General features: G+C 33.9%; 1 protein-coding gene across 1 annotated transcript in view; it reads left to right on the forward strand.

The window, feature by feature from the left end:
- Positions 1-4,692, forward strand: part of LOC129799813 (dynein beta chain, ciliary) — an 88,642-nt gene extending 83,950 nt beyond the window's left edge. Inside the window, exons 13-14 of the mRNA XM_055844040.1 lie at positions 463-1,065; positions 4,165-4,692. Of these exons, the coding sequence (XP_055700015.1) occupies positions 463-1,065; positions 4,165-4,629 (1,068 nt within the window). The 3' untranslated portion in view covers positions 4,630-4,692. The remainder of the gene's footprint in view (positions 1-462; positions 1,066-4,164) is intronic.
- The last annotated feature ends 17,805 nt before the right edge of the window (positions 4,693-22,497 follow it).

Below are 22,497 nucleotides of genomic sequence, written 5' to 3' on the forward strand. Positions count from 1 at the left end.
TCGAGTTCTCAGGGTTCCCTGAAAAATGTATGGGTTCGTCGGGTTCTTTGAGAGTTCTCTGAAAAAAAATATAGATTCCCCATGGGGTCCGTGAAAAATGCATGAATTTCCCGGGTTCCCTGACAGTTCTCTGAAAAATGCATGGGTTGCCCGGTTTTCCCGTAAGTTCTCTGAAAAATATTTCAGTTCCCAAGGTTCCCTAGAAGAGTATAGGTTCCTCGTAGGTTCATTGAAATATGTATTGGTTCCCCGTGGGTTTCCTGACAAAAATATACTATTAAAATATTATTATGAAAAATTTATGTTAAATACAATTGATTCACCAAGTACATTTTCACCATGGAAATTTCATAAAAATTGTAAAATCAAAGGAAAATAAAAATTTCAAAAACAAAGTTCAATAAAATTTTATTTTAATCTTCTCTTTTAAATAAATATTCTTTTACAAATATCCTTTTTCAGGAATTCCTGCAACCCTCTCTTATTGAAAATGAATTAGAATTCTTTCCTGGATTCGAGGCACCCGGCAATCTCGATTACACCCTATACCATACGTATATCGATGAGAATCTCCCACCAGAATCACCCTATCTTTATGGTTTGCATCCGAATGTCGAAATCGTAGTCGAGACATCCAAAGCTGCCGAAATGTTTGGTATGCTTCTGCGTCTTCAGCCACAGAATGTCACATCATCGTCATCAGAGGGCATCAGCAGGCAGGATGTTGTCCGAGATATTGTGGATAGTTTTCTGGACAGTTGTCATGGAGGCTTTGTGATGGAAGAACTTTCAGCCAAAGCGAGCAGTCATCTAACTCCCTATGCCATTGTTGCTCTGCAAGAATGTGAAAGGATGAATGTCATTTGGCGGGAAATAAAGCGTTCGCTCATGGAACTCAAACTAGGCCTCTCGGGGGAGCTCACAATGTCCAATGACATGGAAGAGCTTGAAAATGCTTTGTTCACAGACAAAATTCCCGCCAAGTGGACAAAACGGTCTTATCCTAGTCTCCTGGGAGTGCAGAACTGGTTCTCGGATTTGCTTCTTCGAGCGCAGGAGCTTGAGGTGAGTGTCTTGGATAAAACTTGTAGAGCTTTTCGTTGAAGGATATTCAGTATTAACCCATTAGTATCCAGACGAAGTTTAGTTGAATAAGAAATTTCATCAAATTTTATACATGATTTTCGTTATTTCAGAAATTCATAAATATTCCTTAGAACTAATGACACTACATTATTAAACTACAATCAAAGTGTTTATAGCTGAAAGCCGTACTTCATGATGTTCGAATACTCGAAGTGTTTTAAATTTTTATTTTATTACGAAGAATATGAAAAAAAAACTTTCAAAATAATGAAAAAAGTTATTCGAAAAGCGAATATTATTAGTGCAGACAAACTATCCGTTTAATAACTTTAATGGATTTTCGAATGGAAATTCGAATTTACACTGAAAATATTTTCAATCTTCAACGATTCTGTGCACGTATTCTATAAAGTCTTTTATGATACTACTAATCTCTTGCCATAAAAAGCAAAAAACGGATATCATTTATTACATTCTTCAAATCTTCTTTCCCCTCTTTCGGTCGTAAGTCGAATGAGACTAGTTGCGAGGAGTTTGTAGGTTCTACCCTACCTCAGAATAGTAACAATATTATATTAAAAATATATTAAAATCAGCAAACGTCTGCGCTTTGTAGCGAATAATGAAACTAATATGACACGTCGCAGCTTTAACACTAAAAGTACTTAATTGGAGCCTTTGTAAAAGTCCTTAATTAAGTAGTTTGTAATAAGGACATGAAAAGTAATTTTATTAAGTATTTGATTAAGGACTTCCGACTAAGTACTTTTTACTAATTACCCTAAAGCTCAAAAAACTTTTTTTGACTTTAATTTTTTTCTCAAAAAAGGCACTTTCATACACACTTATCTTCTTGTTATAATTAATACGCTGCTCTAAACTGTAGAACAGGACACATACTTTGTTTGAAGTAGATTTATCTGGTGCCGGATGAGGTCTTGAAATCCAGGATATACTGGAATGAAATAAAATACAAGAATTCTAGTCCTGCCTGGACCTAGAAAATCATTGAAATGATGAGTTAAAAAAATGAGTATAAAAAAACTGGTGAAGTAAACGTTCGAATCATAAGTTTATAGGGCTAAAGGGAAAAAATATCAGACTTTGATAATACTTGGGGCACCTTATACTCCCAGATTGTGCTCCAGTGGACCTAGAGGAAGGATTTATCGGAATTTAGAAACGCCTAGTTCATGAGCTAAAGAAAAGTTTTAACGGAATAGGGGAAACTGGGGCACCACCAAACACGGAGTAGCACCAAACACTAATTTTTATTTTTAAACTACTTGGATCTCAACTATTTCTTCAGTAGACAAGCATCCCTATAGTGCCTATAAATTGATATAGGTCTTGTCCTTAGAAGTCGAAAATCTGATTAAAAAATCGCAGTGTTTGGTGCTACTCCGTGTTTGGTGGTGCCCCAGTTTCTCCTATATTATGGTGCTATTTCAATGAATAATGAACATGTTTTTTTAGCGCTTAATTGATCTTAAGTGCACCTGCATAATCGACTTTTCTTTGAGTTGGTTCCTGTCCTAACTATTTTGTCGACGTGTTCTAAAATCACCAAACAGTCGTAAGAGGAAACAATCCATAAAAAATCGATTATATAAGAAACTTTGAGAACTTTAAAATGCTAAAACAAAACATGTTCATTTTTCATTGGAACACCACTATTAGGCACTTTTTAGCAACTACAGTTTCCACTTTTTTCCACCAGATGTCACTGCTATCACTTAGAAAATTCCTTAATTAAGAACTTAATAAGTACTTATTCCTCTAGTTCAGTAATAATCTTCTCGATTTGAGAGCTCTCTCCGGTTGAGGTTTTTCCTTTACCGATTCGAAGGTATATCAGAGTGAACTTACCTAAAACTCCGTTGGAAGTTCGAACGCGTTTAAACCGACTAGTTACACAAAAGTAAGCAAGTTCATGAATAGGACATTTATCTTAATAAAATTGCAATTCAAACGGTCTGCCATCCTGAAATTCGACAAAACAACAGAAAAATTCAGTTTTTACAGCAAGCGTTTGCACATTGTTGTTGAAGCTTGAAGTGTCAATAATACATAAATTCGAATGGCAGAACTATCAGCGCCAAAACGGCCAGTACGTTAACTTGCACTTTAGGCTTTCGGTAGGTTTTCGAATAGGTTTAGCTTGGCTTTGTAGTGGCTTTGTCTCTTCGATAGGTTATTACAGAACGGAACCATTATAGCGACTTCAGACATAAAGCTTAGATGGCTTAATTGCTCTAATTTCTTATCAATCACAATTTTTTTGGAAAAATTTACTTAGAATTTGATTATTAAAGATAAATGACCTATTAGGCTCTCAAAAAGCAATAAAATTGCTCGCTATTTAGGATTTTGAGACCTTCGGGAACTGGACTAAACCTCTAGTCTGAAGACCGCTTTAAGGACATATTTTATACACTGGGCAAAGCAATTATTAAGAGTATGGACAATGGCTTTAATTTGTACACTGAGAGAAATCCGAAAAAGTTAAAATAACATTCCGGAAATGTTCATTTTACGCTGCAGTATTGATCCGAAATCGGTGTAAATCGGTGTAAATATTATGCTTTTAGGTGTATTAGGGGTTAGAGTTACCACTTTTCATGTTAATTTTACCCTTAAAAAGGTGTAAAATTAACATTAAAAAAGTTGATATATTTTTACACCTAAACAGTATTAAAGTTATGAAAAAAAGTTAATAGCACCCCCGTTTTTTCTCAGTGTAGCATTCCGTTGGTGTGCTACTTACTATGTGTTAACGCGAGATAAGAAAAATTTAATTTTTACGTTATAATTACTTAAAAATTACTATTTTTTTAAAATTGATTTGCTTCAAAATGTTTGTCGGGTTGTGATAGTGAAGCATTAAAATTTTTCTATGATAAGCGATAAGGAAAAAGGGTTAAAAGGCATTGGTAAAAACCAAAAAGTAAATAGATTTTCTAGGTGTAGGGATACTATAGTTGTACTCTTTGAATTCAGTGTATTTCTGTTGTTTGGACATGAGACTGCCAGATATATCTCCAGATGATCGTTTCGTTCTATATCATTTCTGGCTAGATTTGGACCTCAAGCTTCAGCCTCCCGCCAGTTGTTTGGCTAGGAGGCTTCTTCAATCCCCAGAGCCTCCTTACGGCTGTGATGCAGCAAACAGCTCGTCGACATGGCTATGCCCTGGACAGGATGTCCCTAAATTGCGATGTTACGAGGAAGACAAAGAGTGAAATTGGGATAGCCCCACAAGAAGGCATTAACATTCATGGTCTGCACATGGAGGGAGCTCAATGGGATGTGGAATCGGCTGCGATAGTGGAAGCGAGTCTCATGAAGCTGACAGCAGAAGTTCCGGTGATGTACTTGAGGGCTGTGATCAGTGAGAAGCAGGACAAGCGAGCAGTTTATGAATGCCCGTTGTATAGGAACCGTTCCAGGGGTCCAACCTACGTCTGGACGTTCAATCTAAAGAGCAAGGAGAAACCATCAAAATGGATTCTCGGGGGAGTCTGTCTCCTTCTCGAACCATGAATTTTGTTTGGGAATTTGAAGGAAATTTCCAGTATGAATTATGAAATAAAATGTCTGGCTAAATCCTAATGGACTTTATTGACCAATTCATCCATCTCTGGCACAATCCACAAGGGCCAGGATTTGGTCTGGAGAGTCTTGGTGATTTTCAATTTGCTTAATTGATGATAATCTTGAGGCATTTTTCTTCCCCCGTGGGTGGTTGGATATCGAGTGGACAAGTACTCTGGAGGAATGGATAGGGATGGAAGAGTGAGTAAATATTAGGAATAGGGCCAATATTTCGTATATGTATCTCATAAGAAGGCGAAAATGGATGTTGGTGAATTTTTCCCTTTCGACAATGTTATGTTAATAATAAAAATCTAACACAAGGGTGCTATAATAACATTTCTGTAACCATTCTGTTTGTTTATTCATCTTCAGCGATATTTTTCATACAGCCATATTAATATCCAGGGCTCTTTAGGGCCACCATTACCTGTGTTTTGTGGGGAAGATGTGTGTTGTTTTTCTTTTCTCTCCATATATATTAGACACTCACTCAGAGAAAAAGAAGCAGAAAGTAAGGGAATGGTCAGAAATTGACAAAATTGCTAAATTTTAATCTGGTATTCTTTACAAGAGTGTTTCGAATTGTGAAAAGTATTATGCAACCCATGAGTTTTAGAAAATCCCCCATATAGTGAGAACATAAAATTTATCTACCTTCTGTTATAATGTGTCCAAGTGTGTCCTGGGTAAAATAAAAGGCCCAACAGACATTCAATTTTATATCTAGGTTTTTAATCATCAAAATGAAACAGAAAAAAACATCTCTCAGCCTGCTTTTAAACTAGGATATTTTAAAAATGCACCCCACTGTGCTATGCATGGGCGAGTCTTGGAAAATCTCCCCTTCAGATTTGTGTCTGAATAAAATCTCCCAGTTAGCTGTTATAATACTCCCATTTGTGTCTCGACTAAAATAGAAAGTCTAGCAGACTTTCTATTTTATTCCGAAACGTTTCTAACTTGCTTTGAGGTACGTGGTATTGGCGATAATTTAGTAAATGTCAAAGGGTTACCAAGTAAATATTAGTGGTTGATGAAAAATAAATATAAAAAAATATTGTGTCAAACTCGTCTCACCGCAGGGTTTTATAACATGTTGTCAGGAATTTAAGGAAACATCGTCAGTTGCTTTACAATCCAAAAACGTTTTGCTAATGAAGTTGTTTTACAATAGCTAATGTTTAGTTTTCCTTTATATAATTCATGATAGCTGGACATTATGGAAACCTTCATATTACTTTAGTGCTCATTGTGTTCTCTTGATAGCAATATTTCGTTTTTTGGAGATTTTACTCAACAGATCTTCTCCTCATGTATGTCGTAGAACTGTTATTAAAAAATAGAGTAAAAAATAAATTTAAAAAAAAATGAAAATTAAATTCACTAAACAATTTCACCGTAAACTATAGGCATTTTTAAAGATATCCTTGGTGAAAGGTGTGAAAATTCTTCAAAAATCTGCACGGACAGCGCTTTATATTTATCAGTAACAAAAAAACAGCTTATTGAGCTTTCGAAGGGTTATTTTTGTACACCAGGAGGTAGGCATTTTCCACTGAAAAAGCTCAGTGCGATATTTTGTGAGCCAGAAGGTAGGCAATTGTCACTGAGAGAAAGTTCAATGCGTTATTTTGTGCGTCTGAGAGTAGGCAAAATGACACTGCGAGATAGTTCAGTGAGATATTTTTATTTCGAACTGGCAGTTTCGAATCAAAAGTCCCCCCTAAAACTGCTGCGTTACAGAAAAAAATAATAACAGCTGATTCAAACCAGCTGCCATAATCCTAAACAAAGTCCTCAAAAAGTAAGGTTTTATTTTCTGAAAGGTAGCCGAAGGTACATCGGGCTAAAACACATTGCGGGAAGGGAATATTATTTCGAAACTTATAAACATATATAACACTTAATCGTGTTATGCATCGCTCAGTCTTAGAACATTTATGCTAGTGGTTTGTTTCTCAGATAAAATCTCCCTGCAATCTGTTATACTCTCTCTGAGTGTCTTGGATAAAATAGAAAAATTTGAGACTAAAATAGAAATTTTGTATCATTATGCCAAAAAACAGCCAATCTCCATTACTTTTATCAGTTTACCTTAAGCCTCATTTTAATATTCCTAAATTTTTCTCAGTGTTCTTTCATGCGCCCTAACTTAGAACCTCTCTTCAGAGATTGTTTTTGCTCCTTGAGAAATTTCTTCCTTTTCCTCCATGGAGTGTTCTTCAACTGCAGCATTTTTTTGCTTGGAGTTCTTACCTTTTTTTCCGTCAAGAGAAGGTGAATTGGGGTCCAGTTCACTCCTCTAAAATGTTTTTCTTTTGACTCTTTCACATGTTCTTGCCTCGATCACTGGCCATTGAGGTCCAAATAGCCGGTGTCTTTAAGGTACTTTGGGAGTTGTTGATGGACCCAGAACTGTGTGGGTGGTCTGTTAACCTTTAGTCCTCCACTTCTTGCACCTTTTTCTCGTCCTTCATGCACAACTATGGTTTTAGCACGTGCTCCAATTTATGCTGTGTTAATTCTTCCCGAGGATTCCACACGAGGATGCAAATTGGGATCATTTCTCCTGAGTTGGAAGAGTGACCTTCCTCCCAGCTACTTATGCCTTCCATCTTCCTCCCATTTAACCCAGTGTTTGCTCTAGTAAGTGGATGAATGAAAATTGGATCCGATCTAAATGTATTTTGATGAAAATTGCCATGGTAAATTGCCATTCGATGGTAACTCAATAAGGAGTCTTTGAAAAAAATGCCCCTCGAGAGGGTGAATGGTAGCCCCTGAATACGCATCTCAATCCATTAACAACTTTGGATCGTGTTTCATGTCTTTTGAAAATCGATTTTATTGTCTCCGCCACCACCGACGAACCTCCAACATCTCCATGGTCAAGAAAATGGCATATACTGTTCCAAAGAGGGCTCAGCTAGAGGTTCAATATCATAAAGTTTATTGCTATTAGCATCACAAGGCACCACACGATGGTCAGGCGGAAGGTGTATAAGACATCAATAACGACTCAATATCTTGCGACTACTGCTAATTTAGCAAAGATCTTACGGAATGGACTCCCGAGGTGAAAATTCCACAAACTTCATTCATGCTTTTTTTTCTCTCTCTGGATGACTCTTTCACCTGAGCCCAGTAGTTTAGCCACTTCTTGGCATCTTTTCACCATCAATACCGTGTTGTTTTCCATTTCATTTGCGCCAGCAGCTCAGCATAACAACAATGGTTTTAAAACAGTGGCGTAAAATTTGTATGTAGTGTCAGGTGACTATTGATGGTGTCTGTTGATTCATTCACATCTCTGGTACCAAGAGAATTGATGAATAAATTATAGTTGTAAAATATTTCAGGTACCTATCATCCTGTCTCGGGAGATGATATAGTATTCGTTGAATTACTTCGAAATGGCTAAAGGTCACTTTATGTAAAGAATTGTTCTATTTTACGAATCTTGATAAACAGCGCATCAAAGCTTATTATATTAAGTCCTGAAAAATCTTCGCGCAATTGTTATAATTCTCTTAAAATAATATTGGCTATAAAACATTTTTTGAAACGGGAGAATTTCGAATTTTTTCACTAGTGGGTTCGTTCCTGAGATAAATAATCTCTACTGTTTGTTATTATCTCTTTCAGTGTGTCTTAACTAAAACAGAAAGCTTGATAGACTTACTGCTTTATTTCGTAACTTTTCTACACATAGAATAAAAAATTGTCAATATTAGGCATTACTGAAGTAATTTTGACAGTTTTTCTCACACAACTGTAATCAACCTGCTTCAATATTACCAAAAAATGGCGTAATCTTTTTTAATATGGATAATGTCACGGATAAAAATACAGATATAAAAAATAGAAAAAATAGATAAAGATCTTAATGCTTCTTTATAAGCATCATCTACGTCAGTACATATTTTTTCTATTTTTTCCGAAAACTAATTGTGTAGAGTGTATAACTTATCCTACATATGCCAACCCAGTCTTCGGCCGTAACCCATTAATCTTAGTTCATTATTTCTTTGAGACACCCTACCTCTACCATCCTTTTACAATTCTAAGAAACATCTCTAAAGACTCAAAACAATGTATTCTAAATAGCAGAATTTTTGAAATATTTGAACATAATCAAAACTTAGGAGAACTATAATTTTTCGAAATAGAGATTTCACTTCGGTATCCCCTTTAAAGATATTCTGAAACAGAAAGTATGATAAAATTATTCAAAATAAAAAATCGGAAGCTAAACCTTTTCAGCAGATATTTCACTCCTTGAAAGATAGGTACTTTTACCAATAGCGATGCTAAAAAAATCGGAAAGCCATTTGAGTTAGCTTGATGGTGCACACTGTTAGGGTAAGTGTGCCAAATTTCGGCATAGTTGCATGCAAGCGTCAAAGCCTCAAGTTTGAAATGTAATATTTTAAATTCAAATTGAGTTTTTTAATTTTTTCTTCTTAAAGAGTGTTGCTTGGAAACTTGTAAACGGTTCACCGTCTTTATTTTCTCTAAAATCATTCTTAATACATTTTAAAATAAATAAAAATATAGACATAGCTTTGGTGCCCTATTTCGGCCACCTTCATTCTCATAGTTCCTTGCCCTTCGGGAATTCTTCTAATGTCTTTTTCACGTCATCTCGTTTGTCGAAGCTACATTTTTTGTTATTCTTTTGCATTGTATAATCTCTAGAGTACGTAAAATCTAAAAGTTCATGGGAAATCGAGGAACAAAAAAGGTGGCCGAAATTGTAAGCTGGGCGGAATTTGGCACACTTACCCTATTTTCATAAAGAAGCAGAACAGACAAGGCTATTTAGATATGCACACCACTATACACCGATGGGTTTTTGAAAATTACTACGACTGATTCGTTCCTCATATAAAATTTGTTATAATTCTTCCTAATGTGTCTCTGCTAAAACATAAAGTTCTGAACATTATCTATTTCGAAAGTAGTTGTAAAATTGTGTTAAGGGGTGTTTCGTAATAAATATAATAAATAATTTAATAAACTTTATAATAAAATTTGTCAAGAAATATAAAAATTTATAACAATTTTATAGAAATTCATTATTAAAACATTCAAATATTGACCACCGGTCGAGTCGAGGAACCGGTCGATTCGAGGTTACTTTACCTTAATTTTAAAATCGAAATATTAAGAAGCAAAATTTCGGAATACTTGAATTATTTTGTTTAAAACTTTTAGATTCTAAGATTACTTCATAATTTAAAACTGACTGATTCAGACAAGCGAATATTTTCTAAAGTATTTCGAATATTACGGCTTAAGCGCCGAAAGTAACCAGAAATATAAATTATACTAAACTAAAACTTATGCCCAGCGCATAATAACTTTTGTTTATAAACATGTTTTTAAAATTTTCCATGAGAATGAGCGAGATGACTAGATCTAGATCTGACTCACTCTCATTGAAATGTTAAAAAAATGTTTACAAAACAAAAGTTACTGTGCATTTTGCGTTATTTCAGCAGTTTCAATTTCGAAAAGTAGACTTCGAAGCAAAATATATTTCGCACTTACAGTTGGAAGTTTATTCTCAAATAGTGTATTGGATAGAAAGTAAATGGAACTATTTGGACAAGCTTTATTTGGTGATCTAAGGCACTCAAGGGTCAAGGGGTCGATTCCCCTTTAGGCCACAAAGAATTTTTCTGTCGATAAATGTTTTCGAATTGCATCCAGTAAACCCTATCCCTGTAAGAAGTAATAATGCATGTCCAGAAATCGGGAAGGCCTAGTTTCTCTATAACATTATTTTTATTATTATGTGAAGCTCTGAATTCTCACTCATTTTTGAATTTTCTAACTGAATTTGCGAACATTTGAGAATTTGTGAAATATCACAATAAGAAGCCATTAAAGAATTACTCAGTGATTGATAAGGAACATAAGGAATTGCAATACAACTAAAATATTATGGGTACCAGTTTCATTACTTTATGTTTTATCACAAAAAAGTGAAGACTTGCACTAGAAACACCTATATTCGAACTGGAAGTATTTCAATCACCAAACGGACAAAACGAGAAGTAAAAATGACTTTGATTTTTTTTAAGTTGGACTGTTAATAAAGCAGTTTTCGTTATTTAAGTGGGTCCAAAAGATTCGAGTAAGATAGATTGCAAATTGGAAAATCATTTCACTTAGCAGCCACCCAAAAGCTTTTCGAAGATCACCCGAAAAAACGAAAATGAAATACGCGTGTCTTACGTTTATTTCATTTGTAATATTACAATGACGACCAAAATAATAGGATTAGAAGATTGTCTTTCTTATTCATTTAAATTTAAAAAAAAAAAACTTAGGGGATGAAAGTGCCCAGGCTCTTCAATATGGACATAAATTTGTCTAGTGTGTAGACGCCATTATACTAATTTCTTACTGGTTAAATTTGGTAGCGGAAAGATTTCATGACAATCCTTGTAACTCGGCTAAATATGAATTTGTAATTGATAATTGATATGTGTCCCGGCTGAACATTTTCTAATGTTAATAGTACAGTAGACTCTCACTCAATCGGCTCTTTTTCAATCGGGCGACAAGTTTTGTTAACAATTTTCACGTTTAATTATGAAGCTAATTCGCTCAAATTCGCTGTAGTTCTTCCTATTTTATCATGATTCTTTATAATTGAGCGCTTTTTGTGGAATTTACAAAGGCTGTGACGCTCAATTCTATCGATAAACCGGATGACATTTCGCCCCATATTCCCGATTGAGAGAGAGTCTACTGTACAGGTATTATAGACACAAACCTACTTCTTTAACAAATACAAATTCAATCACTAAATCGTTAATCCTTCAATTTCGAACTTCCTTTTTTTCAGGAATTTGATTTTAAATAAATTCAAATGTATTAATATCTTGAGAAATAGTTTCGATTCCGTAAAGCCAACCATTTGGCCCTCAAAGTCTTAATTCTCTCTTATATTCTCGCAGACGATGACAATGTACCTTGAATGTTCTTCACATCACTGTAACACTTCTTCGCCTTTATAAAACGTTTCCGACTTGATGCCATTGTCAAGTGAATGTTACACAGAATCCAACATGAATTGCACTAACAGAATTTCTTTTTGAATTGGTAATTAGGCACAACCGGAAAATATTTATTTTAACTCCTGGGCTTGTTGTTATCGGTGTTGTCTCCATGAAAAGGGAAAATTTGTCACCATTGACATAAAGAACAATAAACGTGGCGTTCTTTTGAAGAATGAACTTCCTCCTTTTCAGAGTAGAGCATTTGGGATGATGTAGGACATATTCAAAATGAAGCAAGGTTTGCAAGAGGTCAAGGCCATTAAATATTTGGAGGAGTGTCTGTAAAAAGCTGAAAATTTCTCTCTGAATCGCCTGACCCTGAATGAAATTGTCGTTCAATAGCGAAGTTTTGCATGAAAATCAGTTAGAACTTTTGTGAATTTCTCATGGTTTGTTATGCAATAAATCAACCATAAAAAATATCGACTATGTCAATGAATATTTTAATATGAAAATAACTATCTGGGAGGCAATTTATCATTTTTTTCTCACTTTTTCCTCTCAGTTATTTTCCTCGGTAGCTCTTCAAATGACACGTGTCAACGCTCTTTCTCTTTTATTTTCCCTTATTTTGTATATATACATATTTTTGTGTAGATCTCAAGTGATTCGATTCAATTTCGATGGTCTTCTATCAAAATCATTTCACCGCAGCACTTTCCAACAAAAGAAGGGCGAAGGGAAAATCTACACGCAACAACAATGATGAATTTTCATCCTCATTCCACTGGAAGGCACTTGTGTGCGTCATTTCCACGAAGATTGAGTTTTAATCTCGGCAGAATCAGCCACAAAACCTTCGAGCAAGTGGCTGGAGCTCTTGACAATCGTATTTACACGCAATATGCGGATCACCATGATAATCTCCTCCTTCACAGCTAGCCTGAGAAAGTGATTAGAGCGTGATAACCTGGTGAGGGAGATTGATTTTCAACCCTTCTTTCCGCACAATTCCCTGGGAATATTGCGTTAGCTCGTCAAGCGAGTTGATCGACTCGCAATAAAAAATTATAGATAAAGATTATGATTAAATTATAAAAGGTTTGAAACAAATTTGCAACAGGAAAACTCCATTTGGGGTAAAACTAGGAACTTTTCAATTAGTAAATGGATCATCCATAATAATCGATTCGTCGTATTTCAACAATTTTTTTAAAAAAATATTTTGTATATTTTCCTGGATTACTCAAATCAATTTTAATTTTGTTATAAATTAAAATTAAAAAAAATTTAAATCCTGGAAATAAGCAATTGCCTTGTTTTCAAGTAAAAGTAGTAATTAAGAAAAAATGAATACTACTATGAACGAAAGTACTAGAATTTAAATTGCAGTGCCCCCAAAATCCCATGCCCTGTGAATACCTAGACCATATGAGAAAGCAAGAAATTCTCATTAGATTTGAATAAGTGAAAGAATTATTCAAAAGAAAACAGGAAATAAAGAAATGTTCTTTCCCGCCCAGCCATTGAGGAAGGCTTGGTGTCTGAGCCGAAAGCTTTAGTAAAAATCGTTGTTTTTCTGGGCTGCCTCATATCGTCTACGCTCACCCATTTCTTTACGATACAAGTGTGAACTGTATTGATGTTGTATATCTCAAAGTTTTCCTGACCGCATTCTTCTGAAGGGAAACCGTCTAGTCCGCAGAAGAAATCCCCCAAGAAGCAATTTTTTCTTAATATAGTCTTGTAGAATTCCCTAAGTAAGGCATTATAGAACCAAAAATCTTTTTATTTGCTTGTAATCAGAAATTTGTTCTACAGAGAGGGTCGTTCAGCCACCTCTAAACAGCGTCTGATCATATGGTCGTAGAAGAAAAACTTTCTTGTCTCATCATGTAGAGCACCCTCAGAATAGTGCCAAAAAATTTTTTTCCTAGTTGAAACGCCCTAATGTACAGCCTCAATTAATTCGGTTACCATCTCATTTGACCACGAAATCCTAGAAGTTTATGAAGGAATATAAAATGTAGATCGAACACATTTTTGTATAGCTTTTTTCTTAATTATCCTCTGCACCGATCTTTTTCAAGGTCTTTTGTCCTTTCTCCATCTCGTGCGCGATAAATAGTAGGTATTAGCACTACTTTTTATCACAATTTAAACACGAATAAATTGGTGAGAAAATTGTGGCACAGAAACTACCCGAATGACTGCAATAAAGTAGTACTTGATGAAAATTTAATGAGCAAATTTTGCTCATGAATTTGCTCAATTCTCATTAATTTGATCAATTCTCATTAACTATCAATCGTATTTATGCTATTTTAATCTATTTAAACCAATTTTTGTGGCTCGAGTCCACTTTTTTATCACTAAATGAATCGATTTCTGAAAGCTCTTGACGAAAATTGCACAATAGGGCATATATCAGCAACAATTGATGTGAATCAGATTAAAATATTAATGTGAAATTCTCTAATGTAATACCACGGTTATAGCTTAATGAGTCCCTGATAAAAGTATGAATAGGGCTGAAGGTCTCAGCCTAGTGAACCTTCTATTCAATCCTTTCGTTGATGGCTAACCGACCAGCGAAATCACTAGGATACCCAAGATGTCTGTTTTTGAATCTTTTACTGGCAACCACGCTTCCCTCTTGAAGTGTTGCTGCATTGAGATCTTTATGGAGCTGATCATTTGTCTCATACATGAGAGCATTTGCGATTTGCCTCAGTGCTTGTTTTGGAGGCTTTGTAAAATGTCTATATTGGACTTGGCAGCAGCATCCTAGAATTGAATCCCACAGTTCTAGTTAAGAGACCAATACGCATTACTTCACTTTGCTTATTTGTTTGCGCTTTGTCCATAAATGACTCCTCCGCGTCAATCTTCTGCCAAGGTGGATACCTAGGTACCTTATCTCAATAGTTTGGAAAGTCTCTGTTCTGCAGCATTCAGTCTTACTGATAGGTAAGTTTCTCTCTTTAGAAAGAAAGTAACCTGTACTTGGTACTTGTTTAACTGGCCTTGATTTTCCATTTTTGTAGTCCGATTTTAATAGCCTGGTCACCGGCCTTCACAATCACAAAATCCTTAATCGGAAAATCGGCAACTGCTACAATTGCGGTGTCATTAGCAAAGGTTGCCATTGTGTGGAGAATTTTCAGAAAGACCAGCAGTGAAAATGAGATACAAAATGGGCCCTAACACACTAACTTATGGCACTTCTAATAATACTGGAAATATTTGCAATTTTTCAGAGGCCTGCTTCACAAAAAAGGTTCTGTCACTCAGAAAGAACTTGCAATAAAGCCCAGCTTCCTTTAAGTCTAAAAATTTTAAAATCACTTTGGTTATTATCCTGTGTAAGCACCTAGAAAGTTGGCCTTTTTATATGGAGCTATTTGAAGCCAATTCCTAAATTGATCTCGGACTCAGCTCACAGTGCTCCAAGGAAAAAAAAATATTTCAACAAAAATTTAGTATATTTATCCCTCCATACGGAAAGGTATCTTATAATACGGAAAAACTTCTCACTTTTTAAATATTTAGCATAACGAGCACCAGTGCAGAAAAATTCCCATACGCATTTGTATGTGAAAGTAAGAAATTGGCTTCAACTTTGAAGGCCACTCGCCAGGGACTAGATTCTGCGCAATTACTTTTCGTAATTAGACCAAATAACAACGTCATGATATTTTTAAGCATTAAATCCTTTTTGGTTTTATCTGTAAACTCTGCAACTCTGTGCTAAGTGAAAGAGTACAAAAAGAGTCCTCGCAGGTCAAATGAATGGCAAAAACACGCGACCTGGAAGATCACGCTCTGTTTAAATCGAAAATGACACACAAAGCCAATCCAATAAATTATGAATTTATGAAGACAACATTACAGTGAAATCGGTGAGTGCTCTTGTGCTCGCACGTGACCACAAAAATTCCTAAATGATCATAATTACAGGTAAAAAGGCCAGGAAGAATTTGTGTGACACGGCAGACACCCGCCGTTCAAGTGGTGAACCCCTCCTCATCCTGATCACTTGGTGTCGTCCTCAGCATCGACAAGGGACTGTACAATTGAATTAAAAAATTTCTGCCACTGTGGGAGGGTTAGTTTGTTTTCCATTAAATTCATAGGCAAACCGTTGCAGGATACAAAATGCCAAACAATGTTGAATTGAATCATCATTTGAATTATGCACAATGCCCTCAATTGAGGCAACAACAAAAAAATGGACAAATTAAATCGCTATCCATCACCCTTCTTTTTTAAATTTAGTTTTTTTTTGTAGCCCCGGCAGTGAATATTGCAACAAGGAAATTCTGTTTACCCGATGCGCACGTTATCTTGCACGCGTCACCCTCACCTCCAGACCCTCTAGAATTTGGTTCTGGTGGCGAAGAACACCGGGAAAGCATCAAAATATTCAACCGATGAGAACATTCCTTGGGGTGGAATTGAGTGGAATAAAAGGAAAAGTGCTCTAAATTACTTTTCTGCACATGTACACAAAGGCTAAACAACAATATATGAGAGAATCATTGGTGATTTTTCACTGATTTTCCACAACGGATCCCGCCGGATTTCCCACGAGTCTCATGAAGAAATTAATCAGTTACTTGATAAAGGGGAATGTTAAAATACACAGCAACATGTTGATGGTGTTTTTGAAGAAAGATATTAATCTCGTTATCAAAACAAAGTCCAAGAATGGCATGATGTTTGTGGAAGGAGTTCAAAATACCAACGAGAGAGGAAGGGAGTGTGGTTCAAAATTTTGGAAAATTTTACTTTTGTTTATAAAATTAAATAAAGGTTGTCGTAAATTAGTTTAAATTTAAATGTTGTTTTACAGACATTTCGATGTTTTTTCTATTTTTCTTATCATGAAATATTTAACAGAACAGCTTACAGTTATAAAAATTTCAAACAAACAAGTCCAAAATAGAAAATGGGTTTTATTTTCTAAGTCTTCCATATTTTCTATATTTTCTATGTTTTTTCCTTTTAAATTCAATGAACTTATTTATACTTAAAAATATTCTTTCTAATGCAAAGCATCTGCGCAGGTTTCGAATGATAAATTGAAAATTAATTTCACAATTAGTAATTTATATAGTATTCCTATGTTTTTTCTATATTTTTCTATAATAAAAATTAAAAACAAATGTAAAAACTTTGCGTTCAAGTTTTAATCAACAGTTCAACTACGCATAGTTTATGGCAACTCAATATTAACAGTTTAAAAATAAATTTTAGTTTTTTCCTATATAGTTTTTAAATTTTCTATGTATCTTTTGAATTTAAATAAAATAATAATAATAAATATATAAAATTAACTGTAAAGACTCTTTGTAGTATAAAGCAGCTAAAAGTTTCTGTAAAAAAGGAGTAAAGTCACTTAACAATTGATAATTCATATTCTATTTCTATGTTTCTCTATGTTTCATTTCACGAGAAAAATTTAAAAAAAAAATAAGAAAACATTATATGGAAAATCAGTTGCGATTAATCTTTTATTTAATTGTTTACTTATAGTAAATTTATGCCAATTGAGAACCCTTAAAAGTAACAAAAATATATTCGAATTAATTTTCTATGTTTTCTATGTTTAGGCGTTGAACCCATTTAAATTGTTGGGCATTTAGAAATAGATTTACAGATTTAATTTAATAATTTAACTTAGATACCATTTTAATGCTTACACCATATTTTAATTAACGAAAAGGAAATTATTAATTATGAATAAGAATTTTAAATTGAATGAAATACATGAATTAATTTTGTCGAATGATTAATAAATTTATTGTTATAACTTAACGAAGTGGAATTGTTTGAGCATTGTCGAAATTAATAGTTTAACATTTTTTTACCAAAGCTTTTGAAAAAGTACCCAAGTAGCAACAACTAGTTTGCATTACATAGACAGATAGATAGATAGATAATATTTTTATTTCATGTTATAAGAATTAGAATACCATTCGTTTATATGTTGAAGCTGCCTTTCGTAGTCTGACATTAAGTGTGTCCGACTTTTGCGACTGTACCAAATTTCGTCATAATTGCATGTAAACGCCAAGTCTTAAGTTTGAAATGTAATATTTTTATTACAAATTGATGTTTTTGTTACCTCTTTTTAAGGATTGTTGCTTGCAACCTTACAGATAGCTTATCATTTTTTCTATCTCTAAAATCATTCTTAATATATTTTAAAATGAATAAAAAAAATAGATATATCTTTGGATAATATTTCGGCCACCTTGATTCTCATAATTTCTTGCCATTCATGAATTCTTCCAAAATCGTTTTCATATCATTTTGTTCGTAATATAAACCTATAACCTATAACCGTATAACCTCTAGAGTACGAAAAAAAATTCATACAAAGTTTAGAAACAAAAGAAGTGGTCGAAATTGTAAGCTGGCCGAAATTTGCTACAGTTACCTTATGATAGCAATAGACTGAGATTTATTCTAATTTTCTCGATGTCAAAGAAAAATCCAATGCGAGCTTTATAGATAGGATTCAAATTTTCTCATTTGTCTCACTGGATCGCCCGGAAGAGAATTAAAAGTAGCATTTGATGTTCCATCTAAGTTCATTTCAATGTTTTTGATGTCATAGTGTCAGAAACAAATTATTTTTCTGCTTTTTTTAGTTTCTTTCAAAACAATAAGAGCCGAAAAGGCTTAAAAGAGAAGAGCAAGAACAAAACCTAACTTCTTTTTCTAATATCAAAAAAGATTATTCCAATAATGGAATATTCAGGTGAAATAGTCAAAAAGCATTTTTGATATTATTTGACAATAATTTAGCTGAAATTTCACACTATAAGTTACTAGAAAAAATAAATAAAAATGTCATTTAAAAGTTTAGAAAATTATTTCTAATTTTTCTAACCTCATAAGCATAAGAAAGTTATCCCGGTAAGGGTCTAATTCAATGTCAATCTAATCCGATCTCCCAAAGATAGAATTTTAGTGTAAAGTTCTTTTCCATTGGGAGTTATTTTGCAAAAAATGTTTTTTTTAATGTCCCCTAGCATTGAAGGAAGAACGAGAAACGTAAATTTTTTAAAGGAAATTTTGGACTAAAATTGCTTTCAATGTGTATATGCTTTAGGGAAAAGGCTCATAATTTTGGACAGTTTCTAAATTTGGACACTTTGAGGATAAAATTGGACACCAAAAATAAATTGATTAAAATTATGGATTTTTATTCCAATATTTGTTAAATATTGAATTTTACCTAATATTTGTTCTTTTTAAAAGATTTTAACACTAAAAACGTTAAATTTTGAATATGATTTGAGTTGAAATTGCTTTGTTGAAAATTCAGTGTGAGCTATTGCTTACGAGAAATATGACAGAATTTCGTGTTTATTTAGCTCTGGTGAAGTACTGACAATTTTTCGTCGCTGTTTTTCAGTGATATTATTAAATATTCATTGAATATTGTGTTGATTCACGTTAATGGTGATTTGTACATATGACCTGAAGTGAGACTTTCCTTGTGAATTACGTTTTTCGTGTGAAAAATTGGCAATTTTCTCAGAGATTCACCAGTGAGGTGATACTCCTTATTTTGGACAGGTGCTTTTCTTTCGAAATTTCGTGGAGTTGTAGCTTTTGTGATGACTAAGTAGTATAAATGACTGGAAAAACAAAGAAGTATCATCTCTACGAACGAAATGTAGTGAAAAAAGAATTGAAAGGCTCCCGGAAAGGCCAGGGAATGCGCGAATTCGCGCGTACTTGGAGTACCGAAGTCAACTCACTTTAATGAATGATAAGGAAAGTTTCCGGGCTTCTTGTGACATTCTGCGTTTCCTTTATATGAACAGGAAGAGGACTTGATAAGATTGGTTCATGAAATGGAGAACAATGGGCATCCTATACAGACGAATTAGCTGTCCAAATTAACACCCAAGTTGTCCAAAATAAGAGTCAAATTCACGTCTACGTTTCAATTCATTTTTAAACGTATTAAGACTAATATTAGTAAAAAAAAAAGACGATAAATAGCTTGCAAAGTTTCTAAGTAACCCTTCTGAAAAGAGATTAACAAAAAAATCAATTAGTATTGAAAATATCGCACTTCAAACTTGGAACACCAATGCTTATAAGCAGACTGTCCAAAATTGTGAGCCTATACTTACTTGAGTGCTACTTGGGTTGTTATTTGAAATATAAGAAATTTACAAATACTTTACGAGTTATTCACAAATTGCAAATAGTGGAATAGATTTGTATACTCCATTCAAAATAATCTATCTTGTTATTTAAAATAAATCAAAGTATATTTCCGTAAGCTGCTGTATATCCTCAGGATACTTATGTGCGAAAGAAAAATGGGGATGAAGCAAAAAAATGAGGAAAAGAAAAAAGTTGTTTGAGCAGCAAAAACTTGCCAGAGGTCCACAAGATTATTGTATTTTCGTTCAACACTGAATTTTATTGCGGAAAACACCAATAAAACATAATACCGAAATTAACACCTGAACAAATGAGTGGTCCAAAAAAAAGAGAATAAGAAAAAAAGCAGCATCACTTATACCAAAATCCATTGATAACGCTCGAGAAAAAAGATCCAGTGGAGATGACATTAATTTAATTGCTTGGAAAATATAAAATGCTGTAAAATTAATTTTCACCTTTTGGGTGCGTTTTTTTTCTTTATTGGCGGGCCTGGGCTCGTGTGGCAACCGAATGTGGCGCAGAAGAGGATGAACCTGGGTGGTCTTCTGGTCAGATGCACTTCTAACCGTGGATTTTATCCCAAATCATCGTGACGAAAGCCGAAGATATACTCGAGAGGCAAACATTAAGGACACTTGAACACCCTTTCAGGCTTTCGTATCACATTCACTAAATTTCTTGTTTATATTTCTCAATCAACCATCCCATCAATGGACTGAGAGACTCATGCGAAAAACTCGAGAGTACCTTCCATTCATTGCTGCAGCTTCTTCGGGCCTCTATCTCTTTCTCAGAAAACATTCCCAAATATTGATGATCCCCAAACATGACCTTCAACCTCTACCCGACTCTCTCATCACATCTTTTTCATTCACCAAACGATGACTCAGACCATCTCTCCCCTACGTGTAATTCTTTTAGTGCACTAAGCAGTACCCATTTATTGTTTTATTATTGAACGAGTAGAATAATTTCCCAAGAATTCCATCTTAGCTATTGAGTTGCAACGCAAAAAAACAGAACCTTTGGTAGAAATTTTCCATTATTACTTATCGATCTGGCGTGTATTGAATCAATTTGTTGCCATTCTTCCGTGATTTTCTCAACTGCAATAATAATGAATGTCTCGGAATTGTCTGGTGCTAAATTTGACCATTTTGTGCCTCTGAGTCACGCCTCGGGGTTGTCTTTTGGACCTGAAACTGCCACAATGTGTCCATGGAGGAAAATAGGCAAAAGAGAGAGAAAATTCATTGATGTTGGTACAGTGGCTATGCAAATATATCAATTGAGGAGTGATTTATTGTCTTCTCACCCAGACAACTGATAAAATTGCCTCAGAGTTCAATGGAAGGCAACTTTCTCAATGAAATGGAATTTCTTTCTTCGTATATTTTAGTTCTTCAACAATTATTGACGATGACGATACATTATTGCATTATTACTAATGCGGTTTTTGATTCATATTTTATTGTATTTTGAAAATATGATTCTAAAATAAGATTGTAATGTAAATAATGGGGCAATTTTGAATGGGAGAGCCTTTAATATCGGAATTTTTCCTTCTTTTGAAATGGAACTGAGCCTTATCATCGATATTATCATGGAAAGTTCCAAATTTATTCAAAAAAAAGGAGAAAAAAACCTATTTTAAACGTATTCCTATTCAAAGGCGCCTCATTTTGCCCTAATTTCTAAAATATGGAATTTGGAATGCTTTGCAATTCGTCATTTTCATCAGCTGTTGCAGTATCTACATTTTTTTAACTTTCTTATTTATTAAGTTAGTTTCCTTTTAAAACTCAGTTACATTGATTACGTTGAATATATTTAAAGTATATTCAGACTATTGAAATAGAATATTAAAAAGAAAATCTGATACGACTACATACGATTCAAGCTACGAAATATTATTATAACTAATAAAAGAACAGTAGAGAGTTCAGAAGTTTCTTTCGGGTTATTCAGAGCTTTAATATTACATTCCTCATCTAATTTTGCATAAGTTTCACAAAATTATTTAAAATTTAAAAAATGAATTTAATATGAACATAGAAAACCATAGAAAACATAGAATGTCTTTTTGTGAGGTTCAAAAAGTTTACGGAAATTCATTATATTTCGATTATACGATGTTGGGTTTTAAGAACTTGACAAATTTGAGGTTGTCACAAAAATTAAATATCGAAAAAATATAAACAATGTAAAGGAACATTCGACCATTCGGAAGTTTCAGTGAAAGCTTGGTTCTACTTAACTAAAATTTAACATATGGTACAATGGGTTAATTTGGATTCTAATTCAGAATTTTGAGATTTCCTCAGTTTAAAGATTTTTTAGAGAACTCCCAATTATCTCAAAATTCCAAAATAGATAATTCCGAAATACCCCATCTTACCCTGTAAGCTATATTCGAATAAATTAAATTCTATTGCCTTCTCTTGGGTATTGACTCTCTAAAAATATATAGCATAATTTAATCATTTATTATCCCAAAAATATGAGTATTTTCGTAAGTATTTACGCGTGAACTGCCCACCCTCCCCTACAATGTTTTAACTGTGCTTTCTATAATATGAATCATAAAAGTTGATTAATTGAG

This window comes from Phlebotomus papatasi, chromosome 1 (assembly GCF_024763615.1).
Source record: "Phlebotomus papatasi isolate M1 chromosome 1, Ppap_2.1, whole genome shotgun sequence".
NCBI classification, from domain to species: domain Eukaryota; kingdom Metazoa; phylum Arthropoda; class Insecta; order Diptera; family Psychodidae; genus Phlebotomus; species Phlebotomus papatasi.